The sequence below is a fragment of the Heliconius melpomene genome, chromosome 2 (genome assembly GCF_056956725.1).
Source record: "Heliconius melpomene rosina isolate 202511_hmr_F chromosome 2, ASM5695672v1, whole genome shotgun sequence".
NCBI classification, from domain to species: domain Eukaryota; kingdom Metazoa; phylum Arthropoda; class Insecta; order Lepidoptera; family Nymphalidae; genus Heliconius; species Heliconius melpomene.
In genome coordinates this window covers 4,059,363-4,084,903 of record NC_140390.1, presented here as the reverse complement: position 1 = coordinate 4,084,903, position 25,541 = coordinate 4,059,363, and the positions used below count along the sequence as shown (strand labels likewise).

The window sequence follows — 25,541 nt, the reverse complement described above, 5'->3', positions numbered from 1 at the left end:
ATTGGGAACCAAAGTGAACCTTGGCTGTTTGTGATAAGATTGAAGTGGTCCAGGACTGCTATAGCTATGTGAAGTCACGTCGAGTACGAACGGCGTGGAATGGAAGAGACCGATAGAATCCTATTTCGTCCCTCCCCTTAGTAGGGGAGGGGGAGGGTGGGGGTTGGAGGTTGGGGGTTCTGCATCCGACGGACTGATCGAGTTAATAACATGGCACCGGCCCCGTTTTAAATCTCGATATTAATACTCGTCTTTGTGCAAGTAATTTAGAATTTGTTACGTTACACTCTGTTAAGGACAGAGGCCATCACAATTATTTTGCATGTTTTAGGAAACGAAATATGTTCATTAGAAGTTTTTTTTTTTTACTCGAATTTGTACAGATTTTTTTTAGCATCACGCAGTATCCCGCACAACAGGGTAGGCAAATGGAATCTACTGACAAGACTGTCCACATTTACCGTCGAATTATGGCGGTATTGCGTGATGAGTGGTGGAACTCATACCTCCTACCTAGTGTTCTCGATACCAGAGCGAAGAAAATGGAAATATTAAATATTTTATTTCCTCGAGGAATCTAGAGTATTGTGTCCTTACGCCAAGAATGGACTATTATAATTGTTACTCTAAAAAAAACAGCCACCACGTTTCATACAAAAATATTTTCGACAATTTGGCAAGTGTAGGTACTCTCTGCGAGCACGGCCACTGCGATTCCGTACAGACCTGTCCGCTATTAATTTTTATTTATCGTTAAAACGATCGATAGGTAGCGTGCTCGTAAAATGGCCGCAGTAAACGTTTATGTTTGAATTTTATGATGTTTTAATGCAACGTTTTTGAAAGCCCGCGAGTCCCGAGTTTCTATTTTATACGGACTCGTGGAATAGAATTATAGGCAGTAAAACATGTGTGGTGATGTTCTTTAACGGTATTTTGTTCGGTTTTGTATGTTTCATCTAGAATGGTAGGTACCAACCTGGCTAAAACTATTCTGTATATAATATAATGTTCATAATAGAGGCCAGTCAGGCCAGTCGTGGCGCAGAGGCGTAGTGGTAGTGGGTTTGATCCTCACTCAAGGCATTGGAAAATTAATTTGAATTAAAATTTTCATTTCTCCGCTCTGGCGTCCGTTCCGTGATTGAACGCCTCCAGAATTCGGCGGAAAATGAGGAGTGGAACCTCTTAACACTAGGTTCCTTCTGCTTACCCTGCTTTGTGCGGGAAGCAGCGTGAAACTGATTATCTGATGTCCATAATAGAATCCCTATTATTATGCACCTGTATTAAGTTAAAAAAAATCACCTATATTTATAGCGTTTAGCGGAACCGTATATTGTAGAGTCAGATGGTCGATCCACAATTGAAACAGTATAAAAACTAATCGGTCAACGATTTACAGCGTCAGAAGCGTACCCCGAAGGCAAATTATCGATAATCGACGGACTAACCAAATAACCGGTGTCGATACAAGTTATCGACAATAATCGATATAATCGCTAGTGCTGCGCGATTGTTGCCGCACTATTACGGGTCTTGAAGAACAAAGCCAATATATCTGAACCTCCGTATTTTATATCAAAGAACAGCTTCACCAGGAGTCAAAGCGAATGCCGAGGTCTTTTAGAGCTGGTCGTCCCCAGTTTTTGTATACGCTTATTATTGAAATTATTATTTATTAACAGTAATTGTCAGCGACGTTTCGAGGGTTAAATTCCGGCGTTTAGCGTAATTTGGTCGCTTCGAGTATTTGGGACTTATTACTAATTATTAGTTATCAAAGTGTGGGGTCGGCTGTACCTGATTGCTGTTGTGGGACTGATAGCAAAAACTTTGGTTGTTATTATATCGCCTTATCATATTTTGGCGCCGTGTTTTTTAGAATGGTATAGGTATTTGTAGATATCTAATAATATTTTTTATTATTAAAAATATTCGTATAAAATTTTAATTTAGATTACTAGTTATTTTAAATTGTTTATTAATTCTATGGACCCCATTCGGGTAAAAGCCTCCCCCAAGAAATACCACTATTCTCTATATTTATCTGTGTCCAGCTAAATTCCGGCATCGCTACTTCTTCTGCCCACCTGGCTCTCATTCCAGGACTAGATATTTATAAGTACTATAATATAGTGGGTACCAAGATTTATTTTCGAGGAATTCGTTTCTTCAAATTCACATTGGAAATCTCGCGTTGAAACCACGATCCCAATAATTTCGTTCGAATTATTTTGTTTCTTTTGCATCAGTATTGTGCTCGGGTAAATGGCGTGAAATTGACGTTTGCCCAGTATTTGTTGTTTCTGTTCATCTGTTCATATAAAAGTGAACCATACGAGTGCAAGCCTATAGCCATATCCTATTATTTTTGTGAAATTCATGTCAAAAAGTCAATTTTTAATAAATATTTAATGTCGAAATCTCTTTATTATATTTCAAATAATCGGCCTTGGATTCGTTTTGAATTTGAAGTAATATTGTGTAACGTTTGTTAATTTGTAGCTGACGTGACGTTGGGCAAGTAGTAGGTAGAATTGACAATTAATTTAGGTCTTTAAAAGTATAGTAGTATTAATATTTCTTTAAAAATAACAATTTTTAGGTTTCTACGCTAACTAACTAAAAATTTACATTTTTTTTTTCAGAAAATAACTAAAGATGAACATAAAAATGAATAGAGTACCTAACTTATAGATTCAAACAAATCTTAAACTCTCACTTTAAAAATATTCATAGCGTGTAGAGATGTTTCCAATTTAAGTGGACCCGCTTTAATTAGGGCCCCATAAGACCCCATAAACTAGTGACAATGGTAATTTATAGGACCGACATCCATTATTATTGTATAGCATCTAATAGTACAATTCTGTGTGTTTACTAATGAGAGATAGTTAAGGCTTTGCTAGAAAAGTTTTTGAGGTAGAAATTTTATATCAATGATAGAGTTTTAAAATATAATTTATATAGTAAAGTTATTTAATAAAGTCGACATTGTTTTTACAAGAGACTCTTTAGGCACAGTGGCATAGCATTTCACTGTAAACACGATGGCTATGGATTCGACTCGGAGAAATAAACTCTAGAATTATTCTAGAATTGCCTGTTCAGAATATCTCTAAAATTCGGAGGAAAGTAGGGAACGGAGTATCCTAACACTAAGTTTCCTCTGTTAACGCTGCTAAAAGCACCAACTTGAGAATGCGTAACGTTGTTTTTTTAATCTTTTATATACTTGTCCTTTAATTTCAAAAGACTCTATGTTAATTTAGACCGTAGGGTTTGGCGCTTTCCTTCTGACTACCCCGCTAGGGATAAAGCATGAAGTTAAATTAAGTTATTTACTTGTCCTTGAATTTCAAGGGAATCTATGTTAATTAAAAAAAAATACGATTAAATGGATATAATTTAGATTTTTTCCCAAGACATTGACCCTTGTCCTGAATAACCAAAACATTCTCAGAATACAACTCATCAACACAAATAAAATTGGACATCCTACACTCAATTCATCGCTTGTTCACTCAAAATGGCCCATTCATACAAAACATATGCTACCAAGCCGACCGTGCCATAACCTCAACACTTTAATTGTCTGAATCGGAAATCGAACCCGCTACGCCTCATTTCATTATGTTTCCTCACTTATTAACATACAAATTTATACCCTATTTGTTGTGTTTAAAATCGAAATTCCCTTAACTAATTGTTAAAAGTTAATTGGGTTTCCAGGAACGTAAAGATCTTATGTCATAAATGTAAACAAGATTAAATGTCAAACTTAAATCTTAGAACGTTGGGTTAAACTTTAACTATGAAGCGTGAGTTTTGCATAGTTTAGTAACAGATTTACTTCTTGAATTTGAGGTATTTAGTGGTTAGCAAGCTCGTGGGGAACTCCTGTTGTTAAAAATCACATTACCATGCAGAACGGAGAAAGAGAAAGAGTCAATGACCTGAAAATAAAACATACTTGTATAAGCCTTCGATAAAGGTACTACGATAGTGATATCCTACCTCTTGTTTATTTCGATGTATTTTAAAACCCTGTGAAAATTCTAAGCGGCTACCGATTCGGACCTCCTACGCTCTATTGTTTTCGAAATTTTTATGACCCCTAAATCATAATTTTCTGCGAATTACATTTCGGTCTCGGCTAGCGACCGCGAATTCTCAAACATTTTTTGATGAGTTCAAATTTATTAAAACTTTCCGAGAACGCAAATGAACCGATACTAAAACACTTTATCACTGGTTCCCACAACGAAGCCTTTCAGCCTGTATGTTATAGAAATAAAACTAAAACACAGCTCCAATATTAATAATGCGAAAAAAAAAAGAAAACTTATTCAAAAATCGAACGGCGGGAAACATCCATAGACAATAATGGAGAAACAAAGAGATAAAAAAAGCGGGAAGAAACCTGTCGACGCCATGTTGTGTGGCACTCGGCCTTCACGCCTCGGCCGCCGAAGATAATCTTGGAAAAAAGAACCGCACACAAAAGACTTAAACGCGTGTCCATTGTGTACAATTTATGGCTTTCACAGCTACTGAATAAGGCATATAATTGCTTGCGTTCTCTATTAGATGGTAGCTTGGATTGCGAGGAAGGCTGGTGAAAGAAAAAGCACCGTCACCGTGCGCCTGCGCCGTCGCTGATGACCTGTCAATTCCGTCTTGTACTCCGTACGCCGGGACGGAGAAAAAAGTGACATTAGAGCTGGCCATCTATTATTTTGAGTTTAAGTGGGGAGATGGAGTGAGAGATTGATCGTGTTTGGCTCGGCCCTTTTAATTATATTGCATTCAAACTTTGTATTATAACTTTCTACTGTGCGTGGAGCTACTTGATTTAATATATAATGGCTTGTGTCGGTAAAATCACATAGAACATTAATTATTATGGGGCTACGCTACCTACGCCAGCTTTATATGGACTCAATAATTACAACTAGTTTAGATCGGTGAAGATTGGTTTAAATCTGAATATTACTTATGTGAAATAAAAATTTTGGTATAATGAAGATTACAATCGTTTTTTCATATTAGCTTCACACAAATATACCACAAATAGCTGGGCAGAGGAAACCTAGTGCCCCATCCTCCACTTTCCACCTAATTTTAGGAGGCATTGCGTTATCTGTGGCGTAACTCAACGCCTTGATGCCAGAGCTAAGAAATTTGCAGAAATTTGAAAACTTCAACAAATTTGAAAACTTCCACAAGGTCGTCGTCAACCCCATCAAACATAACATGGATACAATATATATATTTTTTGCATTTAAGCAATCTGTAATATCACATACCATAACGTAGCCTCAGTTGAAAATAAAAGAAGCGAACCCGCACCTGTGGCCTACCGTACATTGTCGATTTGGCACGCCGCGTGCGCCTGCGCGCGTCGTCTCGCCTCATCTCATTGTACGATTTCGTATGGCCACTTCGTCATTAGCGTCAACCATGTCATTATGTGACAACTTGTTTTACACTGCTTTTATTTATTTTGCGATTACGTTCATTTGAATTTTTTGCATTCATCTACAATATTTCTTAATAATATCCGTAATTATTGATTGTGTAACTATGTAGTGTTAAAGAGTTTTCTGCGAAATAGCTATTTGTATGTGAGATAATAATGATGTCATTATTTTCTTTTGTTTTGTTTCAATATTAAAATCTTAGTCTTAAAAAAAATATAGATTTAGACCTGTATATGTACATCCTCCAATAATTGTATTATTAAATTAAAAAAATAATTAAATCAGCTTCACGCTGTATCCCGCACACAGCAGGGTAGGCAGAGGGAACCTAGTGTTAAGACACTCAATTCTTATAGTTTCTTATTGTATTATTATAGTTAATATTTTTACATTTCATATACTAAAAATAGCTATATATATAAAATAAACGAAGCATTATAAGAGCCAGCTCTCATTAGGTATCTATAAACTTCTGCTATCATAAGTTTAAACAGAATAAATAACCCCGGTGCACTCCGCGCGTCCGCCGGGTCACGACGATCGGTCACGGAGATGCGTAAATTTATAAGATGTGTTAAAATATATATGTTATACATTTTTTATATTATTTTTCATTTTCAAACCTTTTGAAATTTATAGAATTTGACCAGACCCAAGAATAAGATCTTTGTTTTTTAAATGGAAGTCTTTAACCTAAGTAATCTTTTTGGAAACCCGACGTTTTGAACACTTTCCAGCCCAAAAGTGAGAGCAGTGTTCCATATGTGGGAGAATTGTGTTTTATATAAAAGGAATATATTTTGTCGGATGGAGTTAGAAGAGATCTTGATGGAGAATCGGGGTGAAAAATTTTTTTTCTGCAGAAAATGCACATACTTCTGTTTTCGATACATTAAGTTTGTGAGGTATTGAGAATCGAAACCTATACGAGATATGCTTACAGCGACATGTTTCAACTCCTTCAGCTTAGCACGGAAGAGCTGAGCATTAACCTGGTAAACGGAATCAACAGTACTATTATCTTCATAGGAATAAATAGAGTTCTCAACCAACATGTCATTGATATGAACTAGAAATAGTGTAGGTGACAAAACAGAGCCTTGAGAGACACTAGAATTGATGCACCATGGAATATCTATTGTTAGGATTTCCATACAAGATAAACAAAAATTGTTTAATTATTGTAATTTTTTTCATATATTTTTGATTTAACCCAAAACGATTAATCTAAAAATATTATTAGTGATAGATAGATTTATATTCAAACTGCATTGCTTAGTTCCGGTACACCCAATATCTCTAATTCAAACATAAAACAGAGAACAAAGAGTATTGACATTAAATTCTTTGTGCCTACATATATATATACATATATTTGCAAAAACATAATATATTTACATTTATGGAAGCTGAGATATAGTATGAAGATAGAACAAATAAAGCCACTGCACACGCAAGCAATCTCGTCGGGTCACGAAGTGCGGTCACGGAGTTACCGCAGTGTATTGTATACTTACTTGTATTTCTGTTTTGTTTGTTTCTTATATACGAGTATAGCTGATACCTATTTCTATTTCTCTTATGGTATATTTTATTTTGCTATAATATACTAGCGGTCTAATTGCGGCTTCGCCCGCTTGACAGTATTGTCTTATTATACCCAAATTACACAAAATCTTTATATATCTTTCTTTTCATTTTGTTATTGTATATATTGTAGTGTAGTGTTATTGTAGTGTAGTATTGTGTATATTGTAGTGTATAGTTACATTTAAAACAGTTCAGCCTTTTATGCTTAAAGGTAGAACAGCGTCCGCAAAGTTGCTAATTTATTTTAATGTTAGCAAGATTTTATATATTGTTCATTTCCTATTTTTGCTTATTTCGTGTTCTTTTTATCTTTCTTTTTTCTCTCTATATCTTCATCTTTGACACAAGTCAAATAAAATCGTTATAACATAGCAAACCTATACCTGTAAATTCGTTAATATAAACCCACCATTTCGAAGCCTACGAGTATATCCATATGCCACTCACTTGAACTATTTAGTAGAATCATTTATCAAACTCCTGCGTTCAGAGTAAACCCACATTGACTAGTTTCTAATAGAACGAAGCGTAAGAGTCACCAGCATGATGGATGACTGACAGGCCCTGGTAATGGATACTTAGCTGAAATTACTTCTTGCCAGGTCATTAAGAATGTTACCTATATAAATGGAAAATAGGTACCTAGTTTTCTTTAAAGGCTAAACCCATTTTGTTATTTTTTTAATATATTTATAAATACTTTCATAGGTATTCAAAATGTATTAATTTCATTAATATGTTCTGAAAAGTAAGAAAATAAAAACGTATTAGTATATATTGACGCCATATATTAAACGATAGCTGTGCCTCCAAGTTTCCTTTAGAGGAATAAATACTATTTAAAATATTTTTAATTTCTCGATTTACTTACTATGCTTCTTGACCATACTATAATAACAGAAAATAGAGGAGAAAATTAGATGTTCCAAATATACTATCTGTTCCGCCATTCCACACGCAATGCCTCCAGAATTCGGCAGAAAGTGGGGAACGGAGTGTCGTAACACTAGGTTCCTTCTGGCTACCCTGCTGCGTGCGGGATACAGCGTGAAGCTGTACTTATTTACATTAATTCTTTGAGTACTCATTAAAAAAATTACATTAGAAGAAACAACAGTGGTGTTTTTGTCGACAAATGTTTATTTGATTGCAGCAACTTCTTAGTAATGGAGATAATTTAAAAGTATGAATAAATGCTCGTTCCCTACTTGACCTCTCCTATCATCATTATAGCAAGCACGTAATAACACTATTACGATTGTTTTCAATTGTCACCTACTAATAGTACAAGCCTAGTAGGTTCGATTCTCACTCGAGCAAATTAAATAGTTTATAATTTTATTTCTTTGCCCTGGTGCTGAAGAAAAGAGCGGCGTTGAATTTCTCTACTCAACTGCAACTGCATTCAGAATTCGTCTGCAAATATGGACTTAACTTAACTTAACATTAGGTTCCCTCAGCCTACTCTGCTATGGGTGGGATATATACCTATACGATATACGATATGGTTACAAAAAGCGCGTCTATCTCCACCTCAAAGGCCGGCAACGCACCTGTGGTGCTGCTCGTGGGCGACGGTGATCATCATCAGGTGACCCGAACGCTCGTTTGCCTTGTCCTTTTTCCATAAAAAAAAGATATAGCGTAAAGCATAGGCGTTAGGTACCTAATGTAAAAAATAAACAAATATTTATATTTTAGGCATACGGATCGTAGTTACGTCGTACAATTCGTTTTAGCCATATAAAAATAAAAAAAAATAATAATTCACCTACAATTTTTCACAGCTATCTGATGGATAGCACACTAATTTATCTAACTGCTGCCCGGCTGCGCTTGCGCACCGCATTGTGTTAGATTAAACATGGCGTTCCTAATGGCGGTGGGACGCTGACATATTACTTTTTAGAATATCTCTTACCGTTATTTATGGGTTTTCTTTGTTTATTATTGCTGGAATTAGGGAACTTTATGATAGAAAGGTTCCACCGGTTGACCTCTGGTTATTTATCTTGTTAGAGTTATTGAATATTGTTAACGAGGCTATTTGTGTGTGTGTTCATAATTTTTAGTTGAATTCCTTTATGTGTGATCGTTTAAATTCATTTTCTAATTGGAATTAATGATTGTAATTTCTTTTTTAAGTTTTGTAATAGGTATATGTGAAAGGATAGGATTAAAAGTGTACGTTTCTAACGATTTCTTATAATATAACTTACATATGATTTCGATATTTCTTTACTTTCACGTCTTAGGCTATTTTATTATTGCTTAGAAGTAGAAATAAATCAATCAATGTTATTTATAATAACTGAAAAAATATAAAGAAACTTAGCATTTTCAATTATTTAACCAAAACTTTTGTTTCATTATTTATTTTAAGTAGGACTTCGTGCTACATTAGGTTCCCGACAGGTTCTCTCTACAATATATAACAAAAAATATATATTACAATATATTTAAAGCCCAATCTTCCAATAAATTATATATATAAAAAACACATAAAAACACAATTGCATACTTTCCTTATAAGAAATACCTAATACCGGCATTGTATAACTTAGTAACGAAGCTCGATAACAGTAAAAAATATATAGGCAGACGAAAATTCATTAGTCATCGAACCTACGTCCGCCGGCGAGGCGCCGCGAATCAAAAGTGGGTAAAAACTCAACTCATGCTACCATAAGCTGTTTAATTGTATTCTTACCCTCCCATGGCTACCTGGGGAAGTCACGCTCACGACTACCTTTATAGCGGGAAGTAACCACCAATTTCTTTTGACCCCCGACCCTCTTTTGGCTTTATCCAAATGTCATCAAGCTAGGAGTCTGTGTTGCTCTGAGGTTATAGATATCTATGTATTTATTATTATAAGAGTTATATAAATTACTAGCAGTCCGCTCGCGGTTACACCCGCCTGAACTATGTTATTATTAATTTCTGTCTCCATGACTACGTCTTAGTGACGTCTATGCAAAATTTGAGACTCCTAGCATTTGTAGTAACGAAGTTTCATACAAACTTTCGACCCCAAAAACAACCCCTTAGAAGTCGAATATTGCAAATTCCCGTCTTAGCGAGCACCTACGTCCTATAAGTAACTCCTATGCAAAATTTGAGATTTCTAGCACATATAGTTTCTGAGATTTCGTGATGAGTGAGTGACCTTTCGATTTTATATATATAGATTATGAATTATTTTCATTTGCAATATTTGCTACAACAAACACAAAATGTGAAGTAATTTGAGAATATCGCAAAATTTCAATCTCACACCGTACAATAGGGGAAGGGAACCTTTGAAAAATCCGTGCCCATTTCCCGAACGCAGACGGGGGGGGTGCCCAATGGAAATGACATTTCAAACCTACACTCAGCCCAACCTATAGCTATTTTACATATACGGATGTTTCGCACGCACGTTCCCGGCGCAACGTCGATAAAAGTGGGCGTGGCCGTCGCCAACGCGCCCACCAATCACGGGCCGGCGTTCCACGTTTGCGTATAACGCCCTTTCATGTGTGCCGCGTTACGCTTGTGTGCGTGCCCCGTATTGTATACGGCCTTACATAAGCATACGCGGCTACCGGCCCCACAAAGAATTCCCATATCTTTTATGTTCTTAGATCTTTATCTTTTCTTATTTTACATTTAAGATGGTGGTCGGCACCATAAACACACCATAATATACTTTAATTTACCTGTAATAGGAAATAATCTGTGATTTTTATAGCTTTCACTCCACTAATAGGTTGTTAAAGATGTCTGGATAGCAGATGTAATTTTTTTTTTTTGGGAAATAATTATTAATAATTATTCGTGGGCCTCCTTGATTGAATTGTTAATAGTTACTAATTGTTGATTATCTTGGTAGATATGTTTATGCCATGTTATATTTATAATAAAAGTGGGTTTGTGGAATAATATCTAGAACAATATGCATATCAATTTTTTATGCATAAAAATGGACGAATTTATCTATTAAGTATACAAATTTTAGTAAAAAGTTAGTAATTTTAATACATCACATACGTAGTTACTTCCGGCGGTTTTTAATATACTTAATTGTAAAACACGATTAAAAAACTAAAACGTGATGATATCTATTAATCATAATAGATATAAAATAAAAAAAGTCTATTTTTTTGTGACATTTTCAAAGTTTTATTCCTCACTTAGGAAAGAAAGAATTAAATCTTATACTAAACATATCTATAATCGTGTTAAATAGATGCTATAATAAACTATACTAAAACTAGTTGTCACACCTGACGTGGCCCTTTTAACAATTTATTCTAATTCCAAATTGAAGAAGCCACAAAACTATTTAAAATATCAAAGGGAAACACGATCATTCAAATTTAGCGACAATAAAAAGCAGTTTCACCGCTAAAATTCGATTAGAGGGGAGGAGCGGGACAAAAGGAGTCGTTTATTTGGGGAGACTTAAAATTGATTTCGGCCGGGGCGCATCTATTTTACGTTTGCAGGAAAATTGGTATTGGAAAATTCAAATTTTTGAATACCAATTTATCTTATTTTAAAGAAGAATTCACAGTTATTAAATTTTTAAGTAGATGCATAAGGCTTAGTTATCTTCAATATTTAATATATTAATTTCTTCGTTCTGGTGTCGAGGCAAAACGCTAAATACGCAATGCCTTCAGAATTCAGCGGAAAATGGAAAGCGGAGTGTCTCAACATTACCCCCCTCTGCCTACGCTGCTAAAAAAAAAGTTTATTAAATAGCGAAAATATTAAACATTAGATATCATTAAACAAAGGTCCATGGTAGTGGAAAGATCCTGTTTAGAACTACATTCTTATATACCTAATATTTAACTAAACTACATATATGTATATAAAAAAATGAAATTACAAAATAGGCTTAGCTAAAGGTATGAGAACCTTAATGTTATTAGGTTCCCATTCCCTAACGTCCTCCGTCCATTCCTAAACAAGAAAAAAACTACTTGGAAAATATAATTTATTTAAGCTACTCTTATTTTCCACGAGACCACCATAAAAAGTACCCAACATAAATAAAACAATCAAACTCCAAAGACTAGTTTCATCGATATAATTTCAAAGTAAACACTTCAACTTCAAGTTGTTACAAGCTCTACAGTGGGTAGAGTGTTTGTTCTAGGGGTGAGAGTGCCGCCTCTCTCCGGACGTTTTACTTTTAAGTGTTTGAACGGAATGAGTGCGATCTGGTCTTGAAACAATTGGGTGTACCTTCACACGGTGATTATTAGTGTGAAAGAAAGTTTTAACTATTTTTGTTTGCTATACTTCCATAGATAATTATAAAAATTGAGATTTTTTAAATGAAAATCGAATTGAAGATTCTCTTACGGTGTGTTAAACATATGTTAATATTTAATTAAATGAAGAAATGAAAAAATAAATAAATTACATACTACAATTACAGTATATATTTTTGATCATTTAATATTAATATGCTTAAACACACACCGTTAGTCATAATAAGTATTTTCCTTTCGTTTTCCACATTCCTTCATTTAAAAAGAAAATCGACTTCACGCTTTAGGTACCTATCCCGAAAATATCAGTGGAGGCAGAGGGAAGTTAGTTTTAAGACACTCGGTCCTCATTTGATGCTGGAGGCACTATTAAGTGGCGTAACTCAACGCCGCGCTTTGCCCCGACGCGAGAGCGAATGGGGACAATCATTATCAATATCAATATGCCCATACGACAATCTTCTCGTATGGGGATCGAACCCCCAACCAGTCGAGTTTACAGTAACACTTTGTGCCCCAGTACCACGACTGACCTCAATACAAGCCAGAATAATGATTTGCACTATTAGAAGAAGGGGCCAGTCAGATCCGGAAACGGTTATAAGATTAATAGAAGTCAAGTTTTATAAGCCGCAACTCATTGAGGGCATATATTTTGAGGGCATATATTTTTAGGGTATATATTTTGAGGGCATACCTATATTCTGAAGGTATATATTTTGCTTCGTATTTAGTTGTTCTATATATCTATAGTAAAATCTAGACTAGATCTATACTAGTGTCTAGACCAAAATTTTATAGCAAATATGGCTATAGCTATATTATTACTGAAACTTAGTAAAGATATTTGAGATGTAAAAATTTATGGATATAATAGATCTAGATCTAGGTACTGATGTATTGGGCCAAAATAAAAAGCACTGGCTGTATAGTCTAGTTCAATAGCCTAGCCTAGCTTAGGTGCCAAACTTTTAATTGTCTGTGGACTTAAAGAAACGAGAAGAAAATTCTTTGTTTAGATCTTATATTATAGCTTTGATATTTTGTATGCTTAAATATAATAAATAAAGAAGGTATAGTGATAATTCTCTCCGCTCTACCGCTTATGATTTCGTATAGGTACCTATATGTATCGATACACACACAATTCTATCTAAGAGAGATTTGAATTCGACACCGTCTTATTTTAGTGAACAATATACTCAAACCTATTTTTCTCTACTATTTCCTGAAGGAAGTTCAAGGGTGCTTATAACATTTCTTGCAGTTAAATAAAAAGGTAGCGTCATTATCTTCCTTTATTCTTTCTTTGCTCACTAAGAAATATGTGAATGGTAAGAAGGCAGAGACAACTTAGTGTTAAGACACTCTGTTTCCCACTATCCGCCAATTTTTTCTAGAAGAAATGAAAATATTAAGAAATAATCATTCTTTTTTAGAGTAGGAATCGAATCTACAATCGTCGTATCACCCTTATGCCCCTACTCCACGACGGCTTCCATATATCTTATTCATGAAGCTATATAAACCGCAATAGAGTTGTCTCACAACAGATGTTTAGCTACGAGTCTATTATATTTATATTTATATAGCCGCGAGCGAAAATCGATTGGTGGCTGTCAGTTGTTTCTGACAGCGTTGCACCGAGTTATTTTTGAAATGAATTATTATTAATAACTAGTGGACCCGGACGCGGCTACGCCTGCTTGAACTATAAAAATATTAATTAAATATTATATAATATATTTATTTTTATAAGGATGAATATCAAAATATAAGTTCATTTTGGGTGACGTTTTCTTAAAACAACAAAGAAACTTTGCAAACCGTTGCTTAGCAACGACGGTTGTTATTAACATGGCAGAATAAATTGCATGTCAAATTAGAAAGTATTTTAATTTATTAGTATATATGTGTAATGTAATATTATATAGCCTATAGCACTTCTGAAGAATACAGCTTTCATACAAAACAAAAACATAGTAAATCGGACCAGTAGATTCAGAGATCTTAGCGTTCAAACAAACAAACAAACAAACAAACTCTTCCGCTTTATTATATTAGTATAGATAGTAATAGTAAATAGTAAATAGTAATATAGTAATAGTATAAGTATAGATAGAGGCTAGTCGTGGCGTAGGAGTGCAAGTGTGTGACTGTAACGTGATAGGTTGTAGGTTCGATTCACATTCGGGGGAGATGAATTATTATTTATTAATATTTTCATTTCTTCGCTCTGATAAGGCGTTGTGTCGCGCCACTGAACAGGCAATGCCTTAAAAATTCGCTGAAAGTGGAGAACGGAGTGTCCTAACACTGGATTCCCTCTGCCTATCTAGCTATATGCAGGATACAGTGTTGAGCTGAAAAAAATATAGTAAAAAGCAACGTTAGATTGCAATGTAAAGAGTAGTCTCTTACATATTTCTTAAAATGCTTATGGAAATTAAATATCTGTAAGTATTTATATTATACTACTTAATTATTGTTTCCTCTGGATATCAGCTTCAGGCAGCTATAATTTCTATCAATAATCTAAGACAATCTACGGCAATAAATATTGTAATAAACAAACAGAAATATTTATTATTTATAACAAAAAACAGCTTTTCTATTATTATTATTTATTTTTATATAACCTACTATTTTGGTCAATTTCTTTTATAAGTAATTGTTTTTGCGGCTAATTCTCCCGGCGGGGGAGTCCCGAAATTACATTTTTATTCAGTTAAACGTAGGAGGGTAGCGCGATTGCTTTTTGATAAGTCAATTTTAGGTCGTATAGGGCAAGCCCCAGTTATTGCTAGATATTGTATGCAAATCTTAAAATTGGATACGCTAACAAGCAGGAAATTGAAATTATATGCAATTTTCTCAAAGAAAGTATACTTAAATTTACATATCGATACGTAAATTGCTTTTTTTTTCTGTGCTACGGTGAAACAATAAGCAGTAGAACTAAAATAAAAAATATATAAAAAAATATCAAAATTACTAACTTTATGTTTTTAAAAGAAGCATAACGCTGTATTGTAAAAATAGGGTAGGCAGAGGGAACCTAGTGTTACGATACTCTGTTCTCCATTTTCCGCCGAATTCTTCATTTCATTTCCTCAACGTAGAGCCAAGAAAATGGACATATCAAATTCATTTGAGTGGGAATCGAACCCTCAACCTGTCACGTTTACAGTCACACATACCTATACAATACCTATAAGTAATATGAAGAATATATTGAAATTATAATTATATCTTTGTTTTAACAGCGGATTCCCTACTAGGTTCTGGGACGGACGAAGAAGAGGAGGACGAATCGAGAGCGGCCAACAACTCTAGCAGTCCAGCGCACGCGCCGCACCCGGCGTTACACTCAGAACTGTCACACAATGGGGATACGAAACCCCATGAAGATTCGGAAGACCAGGTTGGTATTACTGATGTATACCCATCCACCCACAAGATATCTTTATAAAAGATTTAAAGAATCAAAATTATAAATTTATTTCTTCGTATTTTAATACAGAAAATAGATAATATATCTTGTAAGATATGTCCCTTAATAAGTGTTTGTTTTTAAGAATATGTTAAAATTAAGTTTAAGTTTAATCTAGAAAGAATAATCTAGAAAGAATCTAGAAATCTTGACATTACTTTAGATTTTGAGCATTTCTTGAGTAATAGACGTGGAAAAGATAGATAATTATAAAGGTCGTTTTAAAATTGAAATATTACACAAAATTCTTTTATAATCTATGTACATGGCCATCTCAAATCACATGCATGAACCTAGGCCACATAGTCGGACTCAGTTTTTTCTTTTCCCCGGCCAGGGTTCCTTGGATGGGGATCCGGAGACAAGAGATTCACAAGCGGAAAACAAATCACCTGATGACGGCAACGGAGGTTCAAAACGAAGAGGTCCAAGAACAACGATAAAGGCCAAACAATTAGAAATACTAAAATCGGCGTTCTCACAAACACCTAAGCCAACGAGGCATATACGGGAGCAGTTGGCGAAAGAGACAGGGCTGCCTATGAGAGTTATTCAAGTAAGTGGAATCTTATCTTTTTTTGTATAGTTGTTAAAAATAGAAAGGATTGGTTAATAAGGATTTTAAATAGTCTAAAATGGGTTTAAAATTAAACTTAAAAATATTTGCTATCAACTATTTAATTAATTGATAGTAGTTTAGAATTACTAAGATAAGACACTCGACAGATCCTATAGACAAAATGAATGAACAATTTTGTAGGACTTACCATTATTCCTTTTGTTCTGACGTTACATTGTAATCTATATATATAAAATCGAAAGGTCACTCACTCGTCACCAAATCTCAGTAACTACATGTGCTAGGAATCTGAAATTTTGCATAGGAGTTACTTATAGGACGTAGGTGCTCGCTAAGACGAGAATTTGCAATATTCGACTTCTATGGGGTTGTTTTTGGGGTTGAAAGTTTGTATGAAACTTCGTTACTACAAATGCTAGTCTCAAATTTTGAATGGACGTCACTTATAGGACGTAAGTACTCATGGAGATAGAAATTAATAATAACGTAGTTCACGCAGGCGAAGCCGCGGGCGGGCCGCTTATAGTATAAAAGAAAAGTTTTGTTAGTTAAAAAATATATTTTTAAATATCTTAAGAAATACTTGAAAGTATTTTGTAAATAAGGATAAAGTAAGAATATCATCGATGACAATGCAATAATAATGAATTGTTGGAGTCTCGATAAAGTTTCTCAATTTGTACTTAGATCACTAACTTAGTGCTATTTTAAGCAACCTTGACAAACTTGGGTAACAAGAGCTAAGTTATCGGTAGAAAGTTCAAGTGTTTAACTTTGTAGGTACTTAGTCGACTTAGATATTTAGTATCACGATAGATATTACATTATATTAATTACTGGTACTATAAAGCATTTTGTCTTGTTTCATATTGCTTCGGTAAAAGATAGGTATATCTATACATAGATCACATCTTATTAAAGATATTTTATCAGCTTCACGCTGTATCTTACAAATATCAGGATATCTAGAGCAGAAGGATCCTAGTGTTAAGACACTCCGTGTTTTTTCGTAGCAGTGTTGAAATTGAACGTGGGGCTTTTACCTTGGTGTCAGAGCTAACAAATGAAAATATTAATAAATAATAATTCATTCCCCCAAGTGGAGAAGAAACCCACAACCGTCGCATTACCTTTGTGTTCCTATACCACGACGACCTTAAAGATCTTATTAATCAATATTAAATCGAATTTTCTATTAAAAATCGATTTAATTCAAGTATCTATTCATCACTCGAAACATTTCACCGGTAACCGGTAACCGTTACAAATGGCGGCCATTCCATCATGGCGGCGCCTGAAATCGTTCGCAAATTGAATATCGCGCGCTCATCCGTTCAGGAACGCCAGCGCTGACGTGACAAATAACCTAATTACAGACTATATCGAGTGTGGCATAACAAATTCCTATTTTGAATTTGTTTATTTTTTAAGAATAGATTTTTTTTCCTGTATGATTAACTGTCAGTGTCATTTTTCATATTAAATTGAATGTGTAAACATTTTTTATCTGTGGAAAGTACAATATAATTCAGGCCAGTCCTGGTATATATTGAATATTTAATAATATTTTCATTTCTTCGCGTTTCATTTTTTTCATTAGAGCGAAAGTAAAACGCGGCGTTGAGTTTCGAAATCTCGTAATTCTCATCACGCAATGGCTCCAGAATTCATCAGAAAGTGGGGAATGAAGTGTCTTTTCACTATGTTCTTTTGCCTATCCTGCTGATGTACGGGATACAGGGTGAAGCTGGAAAAAAAAGGAATATTTCTCGCTTGAAACGTTAATCCCGTTAAGTTTTTTTTCTAATTTTAGCACAGTGATTAGTTAACTGAAATTGTAATCTAACACATGAATCCTACGATTCTCTACGCCATAGTAACAGATGTTAAGATCGACCGTTTCGGTCACGGTTTTTGTTGCCCTTCCTCTTTGTCTCAGTTTTTGTCGATTTCCGATAGAAAAACGTAAAAACGTAAAAACGTTTTACGTTTTACGGCCTCCGCGAAATGTTTGTAAACTCATTGCATCTGGCCCGCTGTTGTTTGGAAGATGTTTTATAATAGTAGGTAGTTACAAATATATTTTTTTGATTACGGAATCTAGATTTTTTTTAAATTGGTAAAGACCGATGTCTAAATCATTGTTCTTTTTTAAATTTATGTACCTAACCATTTGGATATAATGGAGAAATTATAATTGTTATTTTTTTGTTTTAATTTAAGTATAATAGACAATAATGAAATATTTAAAGAAAAAATGGATAGAAATTGAGATTTCTATATTTTTATATAAGTAGGAATTATGTTTGTATTTCTTTAAATATAACCACTTCCAATTGCGTTTTGGCACTGGCCAATTACCTATAGAAAACTTAACGATAAGTTCCTTGTATTCGTATTTCCCGTTAGGTTTCTTTTCTACGATAAATCATCACCATAAAATTGGAAAGGCCCGAAAACCTAAATATAAAAGGCTAAAACTACGACTTAAACTACTACTAAGCTACGAAAATAGATAATAGACTCGTCTAATACTTACGAATGGAAAGGATAAATATTTATATATAAATAAATACAAGTGTTGTACAAATATTAGTTCAACAATGTCGGGCATGTTAAGTGGTTTCATCAACAACATTTTTTGCCGCCATCCGTCAAGTCCCGCCAGATCGCGCGTGTCCAATGCACACGCCACATGTGGTTTAACTGTACTGTATGGCCTTTTTGTATGGATATATCGGATTTAACTAGTTAACACCGGTTCGTGTGAACGGTTGAAGATACCGACTTCGCCGGCTGCTTTGATGTTGCGTACATATGGAAATTTGTATTTAAATCGTTGATTTATTATTTATCTGTTATTATTTTCAATTTCTCATTTATGGTTTTTGAGTGATAGTAGATAATTGTATTGATTTTGTTTTTGGTATGTTTCATATAAGTTTTTCGTTTAATATATAAAAAAATAATAAGAAGGTAAAAATAAATGTTATTAAGGCAATATATCGCCTAATAGATAAATAATAAATTAGGGAAAACTGCCTTTTCTACTTTTAATAATTATATTCTATTTATTTAATATACCTACCATAGATTTATTTTTGTTTAATATTGTCTACTTTTCATATGAACGGACGTAAGTCAAAGGAATTCCAACAAAATAAACACGAGAACGTCACGTCACCTTAAACCGATGTCACCCGAGCGCGAAACGAGAAAAAAAAAGATATATATTTTAATAAGTTCATATATCGTAACTCCAGCGTGACGGCCCTGTCGTCGTACGGAGCACCCTTATTGGCTCATATTTTATTTTGACATGTCATGTAGTTAGCATCGGGCCAGGACTGTCGATGACTGTATGAAGCTAATTATTTTTTATTACTATAATATTATTTTTGTTTCGAATAAAGGTGAACGTAATGATTATTTCATAAAGATATTTTCCTGTTTTGATTTTTCAAGAAACATGTGTATATAGATGTAATAAAAATGTATTCTAGTGACATACTTAAAAATGAGAATCCTCATTAAAGTTGTCGTAAACTAACAAAATATATGTGACCCATAAATGCAGCGTATAGCACATATATCACCTTCACGCATTATCCCGCACACAGCAGGGTAGGCAGAGGGAGCCTAGTGTTAAAACACCTCGTTCCCCACTTTCTGCTGGATTCTAGAGGCATTGCGTTTGAGTGGCAAAACTTTTAACAGGCTTTTGCCTTGGTGCGAACGAAGGAATGAAAATATTAATAAATAATAATTCTTAAATCTTATCTCATTTATATATATTTATAATAATTAACAAAAAATATGGTTATTAAAAATGTACTAGATAATAAATTTATAAAAACAATATATAACTGCTATCTTTATACTTAACTTACTGTGAACGACGTAGAACGCCGACGTGTCATTTGTCTCTTGAAGATTCCCTCGATGACAATTTAATGATATTTCTCAGTTGTGACATATTGTGTCAAAGTTTCACTTAACTATGTAATAGAATAGCTTTAAATAGATAAATTACTTTTCAGTTTGCGTTTTATAAGGGAAAAAAATCCAAAAGGAAGATCTATGCAATATAAATAAGCATAGATAACTTAAATAACGTTTAAATTGTAAAAAAAAAAAGGCATTGCGTGTTGAGTGGCGGAACTTAACGCCGCACTTCACCTCGACACCAGAGCGAAGAAATGAAAATATTAAATATTTCATTTCCTCGAATGGAAATCGAACCCACAACCCATCGCGTTCACAGTCACACACTTGTGCCCATTCTTCACGACTTATTAAATTAAACCACTATCATTAATCATCATTAATTAATCATTAATAATTAGTCGCTAAACAATTCCGTACTTGCGTTGAAAAGTTAGAATTATATATAATTACGTGTCATTTATAACACGCACTTTTATATTAATTAGAAATAAAAAAAAAAAACTTACAATTAAAACGCCGCCAATTAAACACGTTGGTTGAATCACTAGATGGCAAAGTTATTTAAAAACATTAAGAAATTTTTAAACTACAAGAATTCGGACATGCGCGAGTCGAGCTCGTCCATCGAGGGTTACGTACAAATTTTGCCCCCCCTTTTAATTTTAAGGATTTAAACAACACAAATGTACCTATAGTTTTCAGGTTTTCCCCTAAACGAATACTACCTTTAGATGCTAGTTTCTAATAATTTTGATTCCCTTTATAGTGTTGAAATATGTATATACGAAATACGAAGATGTACGGAACCCTTAAAACATATATAATATACTACAAGAAAAACATAATAATGAATTAACCAGATTCTTTCATGATGGGTATTGACGCGTCAAGTCTCTTTATTTTCCACATCTATGTCAAATGACGGAATAAAAAGCAAGCTTGTAAAAATACCTGTGTTATTAATACAAATACACCCCGAATAAGATTCGAATCCATTACAACCGACATTAGTAAGGCAGTTTTTATTTTATAAAGCGTTATCTATATATATAAAATCGAAAGAAATCTCAGAAACTACAAGTGCTAGGAATCTCAAATTTTGCATAGGAGTTATTTATAGGACGTAGGTGCTCGCTAAGAGCACCGAGAATTTTGCAATATTCGACTTCTAAGGGGTTGTTTTTGGGGTTGAAAGTTTGTATGAAACTTCGTTACTACAAATGCTAGGAGTCTCAAATTTTGCATGGACTTCACTTATAGGACGTAGGTACTCATGGAGACAGAAATTAATAACAACGTAGTTTATGCAGGCGAAGCCGCGGGCGGGCCGCCAGGACTAAATATCTTTTGTTTTACATTTCAAAACTTGATCCTAACATAGAGAAGCCAGTATCCTGAACATTATAGGTGAAAGTTCCCCCCGGAAGCCAGTGTCGGAGTTGATTGATAGCGGTAAGATAAAAACTTGGGAGACCGAAGCTTCATTATTATTATGTTACTGCCATAGCCAGTGCTCTACTGGCAAGGTCTATAAATGTAACTGTAAACGCGACTGGTTGTGGGTTCGATTCTCACTCGAGGAAATAAAATATTTAATTAAGTTTATATTTCCATTTCTTCCGTCACATAACACGCAATGCCTCTAGAATTCGGTGGAAAGTGGAGAACGGAGTGTCTTAACACTAGGTTCTAGGTAAGCTTAATATAGGCAGGTACCTACTTGTCCATTATTCGTTGGCTGTGGTCAGTTCGGTTCGTGGTTATGGAAGCTAACGGGTTAGTTGATAGCAAAAAAAAATATGTTAATGTTCAAAGATACTTATAATGAGTAATTATGGTTATTTTTTTAGCTTCGCGCTATATCTCGAATGTAGCAGGGAATGTAGAGGGAACCTAGTGTTAAGACACTCCGCTCTACCTTTGGAGCTCGGGAGGCAGTGTGTGTTGAGTGACGGAATTCATTTTTGCCTTGACACCAGAGCGAAGAAATGAAAATATTAAATATTTATCTACTCTAGTGGGAATTGAACCCACGACCTCGCGCGACTCTAGCTTCTGATCATAATTTAATGACTTATTGATTTAATCACGCAATAAGTGTAACATAAAATTTGGTATAGAAAAGTAACGGACGAGTGTTACATCACTAACCAATAAATATTTTTTACAAACTAATTTGTTTATTGCACTCACTCGTATATTCTAATCTAACGATGTACATTTCGTAAGAGAAACGAGAAACGCCGCACCGCTTAAAAAAAAAACCGCTTAAATAAAAGTTTAGCAACTGGTCAATCAGGGTCCAATCTATGGAAGTCGGGATCTGGTCTGGTCTGGTCGAGTTGAATGAGTACGAGTCGCACGGCCATATCTCTTCTTTTAATATCTCGTCGGCGGCTTTGAACTGCCCTAAATACTATAACTTTCACGAGTTACGAGGCAAGGCTTTACGGCCACCGCGGACCTCGTGAGCGTTTACGACAGTTTGTTCCATCTCTTAATACGAAACCTTCCTTTATAATATGTTTTTTTGCTTCAGAATTATTCCATTTCTTACTCTATTGTTGTTTATTTGTTGTTGACGAATGTTATAATATCGGGATGTACGGATTCTTAGATTTAACGTTAAGGAAACGCTGTATCCCGCATATATCAGTGTAGGCAGAGGGAACCTAGTGTTGAGACACTCTGTTCCCTATTTTCCGTCGTATTCCTCGAACACCAGAACGAAGAAATGAAAATATACCATAAAGTAAAATAAATATTTCATGGAGTAGGAATCGAACCCACAAACAGTTGCCTTTAAAGTCACACACTTGTACCACTGCGCCATACTGCCCTCCTTTTAATTTAATATAATGCATTATTTTTATTGTAAAACAAGTGGGTTGCGCCAATTAACCTGTTCCATTATCACCTGATCTTTAGATAAGGCTTTCATTGTAAAAATAAACTCCACAACGTTAACACAGATACCAAAAACAATATAGCTTCGGAGAGACATTCCCAAACTCTCCATTCTTTTCCATAAAACATAAAATACATCATAAAGATAAAAATTATTTTATTTTATGTTTGTAAAAACGAAAAATATTAAAAAGTATGTTGTTATAATAATATGAAAAATATGAAATGGTTTTTTATCAAAGCGCGATCGGCGCCGATGTCGATGTCATCGTACGTGGAATGTTTTCGATAACGATTATCGCCGTCGATTTTAACAAATCCCCGCTGGATTCGAACCCACACTTCTAAAAATGTCGATGTTATCTCAATAAATTTGTTATGTTAATAGCTATTATTAAAACAACGTGGAATATGCGAGAAATGGAAATAAAATAGGTGTTTTACACCGTGTCAGACGCGTCTCTCGTAAAAATGGGGGATGTATGTTTGTATGTGGCGGGCGTTTGCAAATACGAGTACTTGACGTTACGGGCCTATGACGCATAAAGTTTATGAAAATCAATTATTTTATAGTAGTTTATTATAGTGATAATTCAATTTAATTTCTTGTCTTTCGAGGCCAGTTGTGGCCCAGTGGTGTAAGCTTATGTCTGTAAACGTGACAGGTTGTGGGTTCTATTTTCAATGGAGATATTAATATTTAATTTTTTTTTTTGCTTGGGTGTCGAGGCAAAGTGCGGCGTTCAGTTCCGCCACGCAATGCTACCAGAATTCGGCGTAAAGCGGGAAGCGGAATGTCTTAAAAACGTAAACAAGATCGTCTTAATCACTTGTCATTTATTACCTTTTGATATTTAAATAGAGAAAAGAAAATCTTTGAAATAGACATTAAAAAATATGACATTTCTCCGTTAAAGGTATAAATTTATGTGTCAAACATTTACATATAGCTACACGGTTTTGCTTGAAATAACAAAACTGTATGATGTATCGCGTACAAGACGAGAAGCACCTTGCGCCTGCGCAGGTGCGGTACAAACACGCTTGACGAAACCAATAAATTATTAATTATGATAAAAAGCTGTGTCATACATAGAATATTCGTTTGCGAAAAGAAAAACTGTGGTGCGGCGCCTAAAATCCATTGTCTAGAGACGTCCCGTGGCTCCAAGGTTCTGGTCCAACGCTAGTGATGTGCCGACGCGGCCGGGGGACAAAAGGTTCCCCCGCGGACAAAAAATGACATCATTTATTTTATTGCCGTGGGTGCGAATGTGCAACATTAATATTGCGTAGGGCTCTAACGTTCAAACGCCCTAGGCGCTCCATCAGTCAGGTTGATTCCTTTATGTTCAAATGTTTCTGATGTTTAATTATAAATTTATCGTTCGTTTCGAGTTGTTTCGAACTTTAGATATAATAGATAGATAGATAGATATTTTCCTTTTATTATTTATCTTGAAGTGAAAGTAAGAGCTGTTCTTAAGATAAGTTCCAGTAGTACAATTAAAATATGTATTTTTTTATATTTATACATGCATATGGGCACAAGGGTATGACTGTAGTACGACATTTGTTGGTTCGATCCCCATTCGAGGAAATGAATTATTATTTATTAAAGTTCTAATTTCGCAGCGTTAAGTTCCGCCACTCAACACGCAATGCTTACGGAATTCGGCAGAAAGTGGGGAGCGGATTAGACTCCCTCTGCCTACAATGCCGAAAAAAACATATAATCTGTTGTTATATTTAATTAAATGATTCAAATAATGATATCACACTCGCTTGATAATTCTCATCATTAAAAACTTATAAATATTCTTATATGTGATAGTGTATTAATGATAGTGGCATATATTAAAATGTGACGCAGGAGCGCGTTAGTATGTAACCACAGAAGACAGTGATTTATTACATAGAACTTAGAAAAGGTAGTAATTTATTCAAACAATTTTGTTTTGGATATACATATATATATATAATTTTTCTTCAATCTTCACACATTTCTACATTTACAAACAGACGTACAGAACCTACTAAGATATCTATTAATTATAATCTTATTTATATAGTACCCTATAATATAATAATAAGATATTGTTAATTATCTATTATAAGAAAATATTATTAATTTTTAAGTCGATACCTAAGCGAGTTTTTAAGTATGTGTACTTAAAATCGATGCATATTACTTAGAACGACTTTAATTTTTGAATATTACCTTAAAAGTGTTATTTATATATATGTATTGTAACATTAAAAATACA

At 34.3% G+C, this 25,541-nt stretch overlaps 1 protein-coding gene across 4 annotated transcripts in view; it reads left to right on the top strand.

Annotated features, from left to right (window-relative positions):
• The window catches only part of Lim1 (LIM homeobox 1), a 52,814-nt gene that overhangs the window by 15,094 nt on the left and 12,179 nt on the right, over positions 1 to 25,541 (top strand). For 3 of the 4 annotated variants that reach the window (XM_085199205.1, XM_085199188.1, XM_085199179.1), the window contains exons 4-5: positions 15,613 to 15,770; positions 16,156 to 16,395. In XM_085199205.1, the coding sequence (XP_085055331.1) occupies positions 15,613 to 15,770; positions 16,156 to 16,395 (398 nt within the window). The remainder of the gene's footprint in view (positions 1 to 15,612; positions 15,771 to 16,155; positions 16,396 to 25,541) is intronic. The other variant, XM_085199196.1, reaches the window with a different exon arrangement.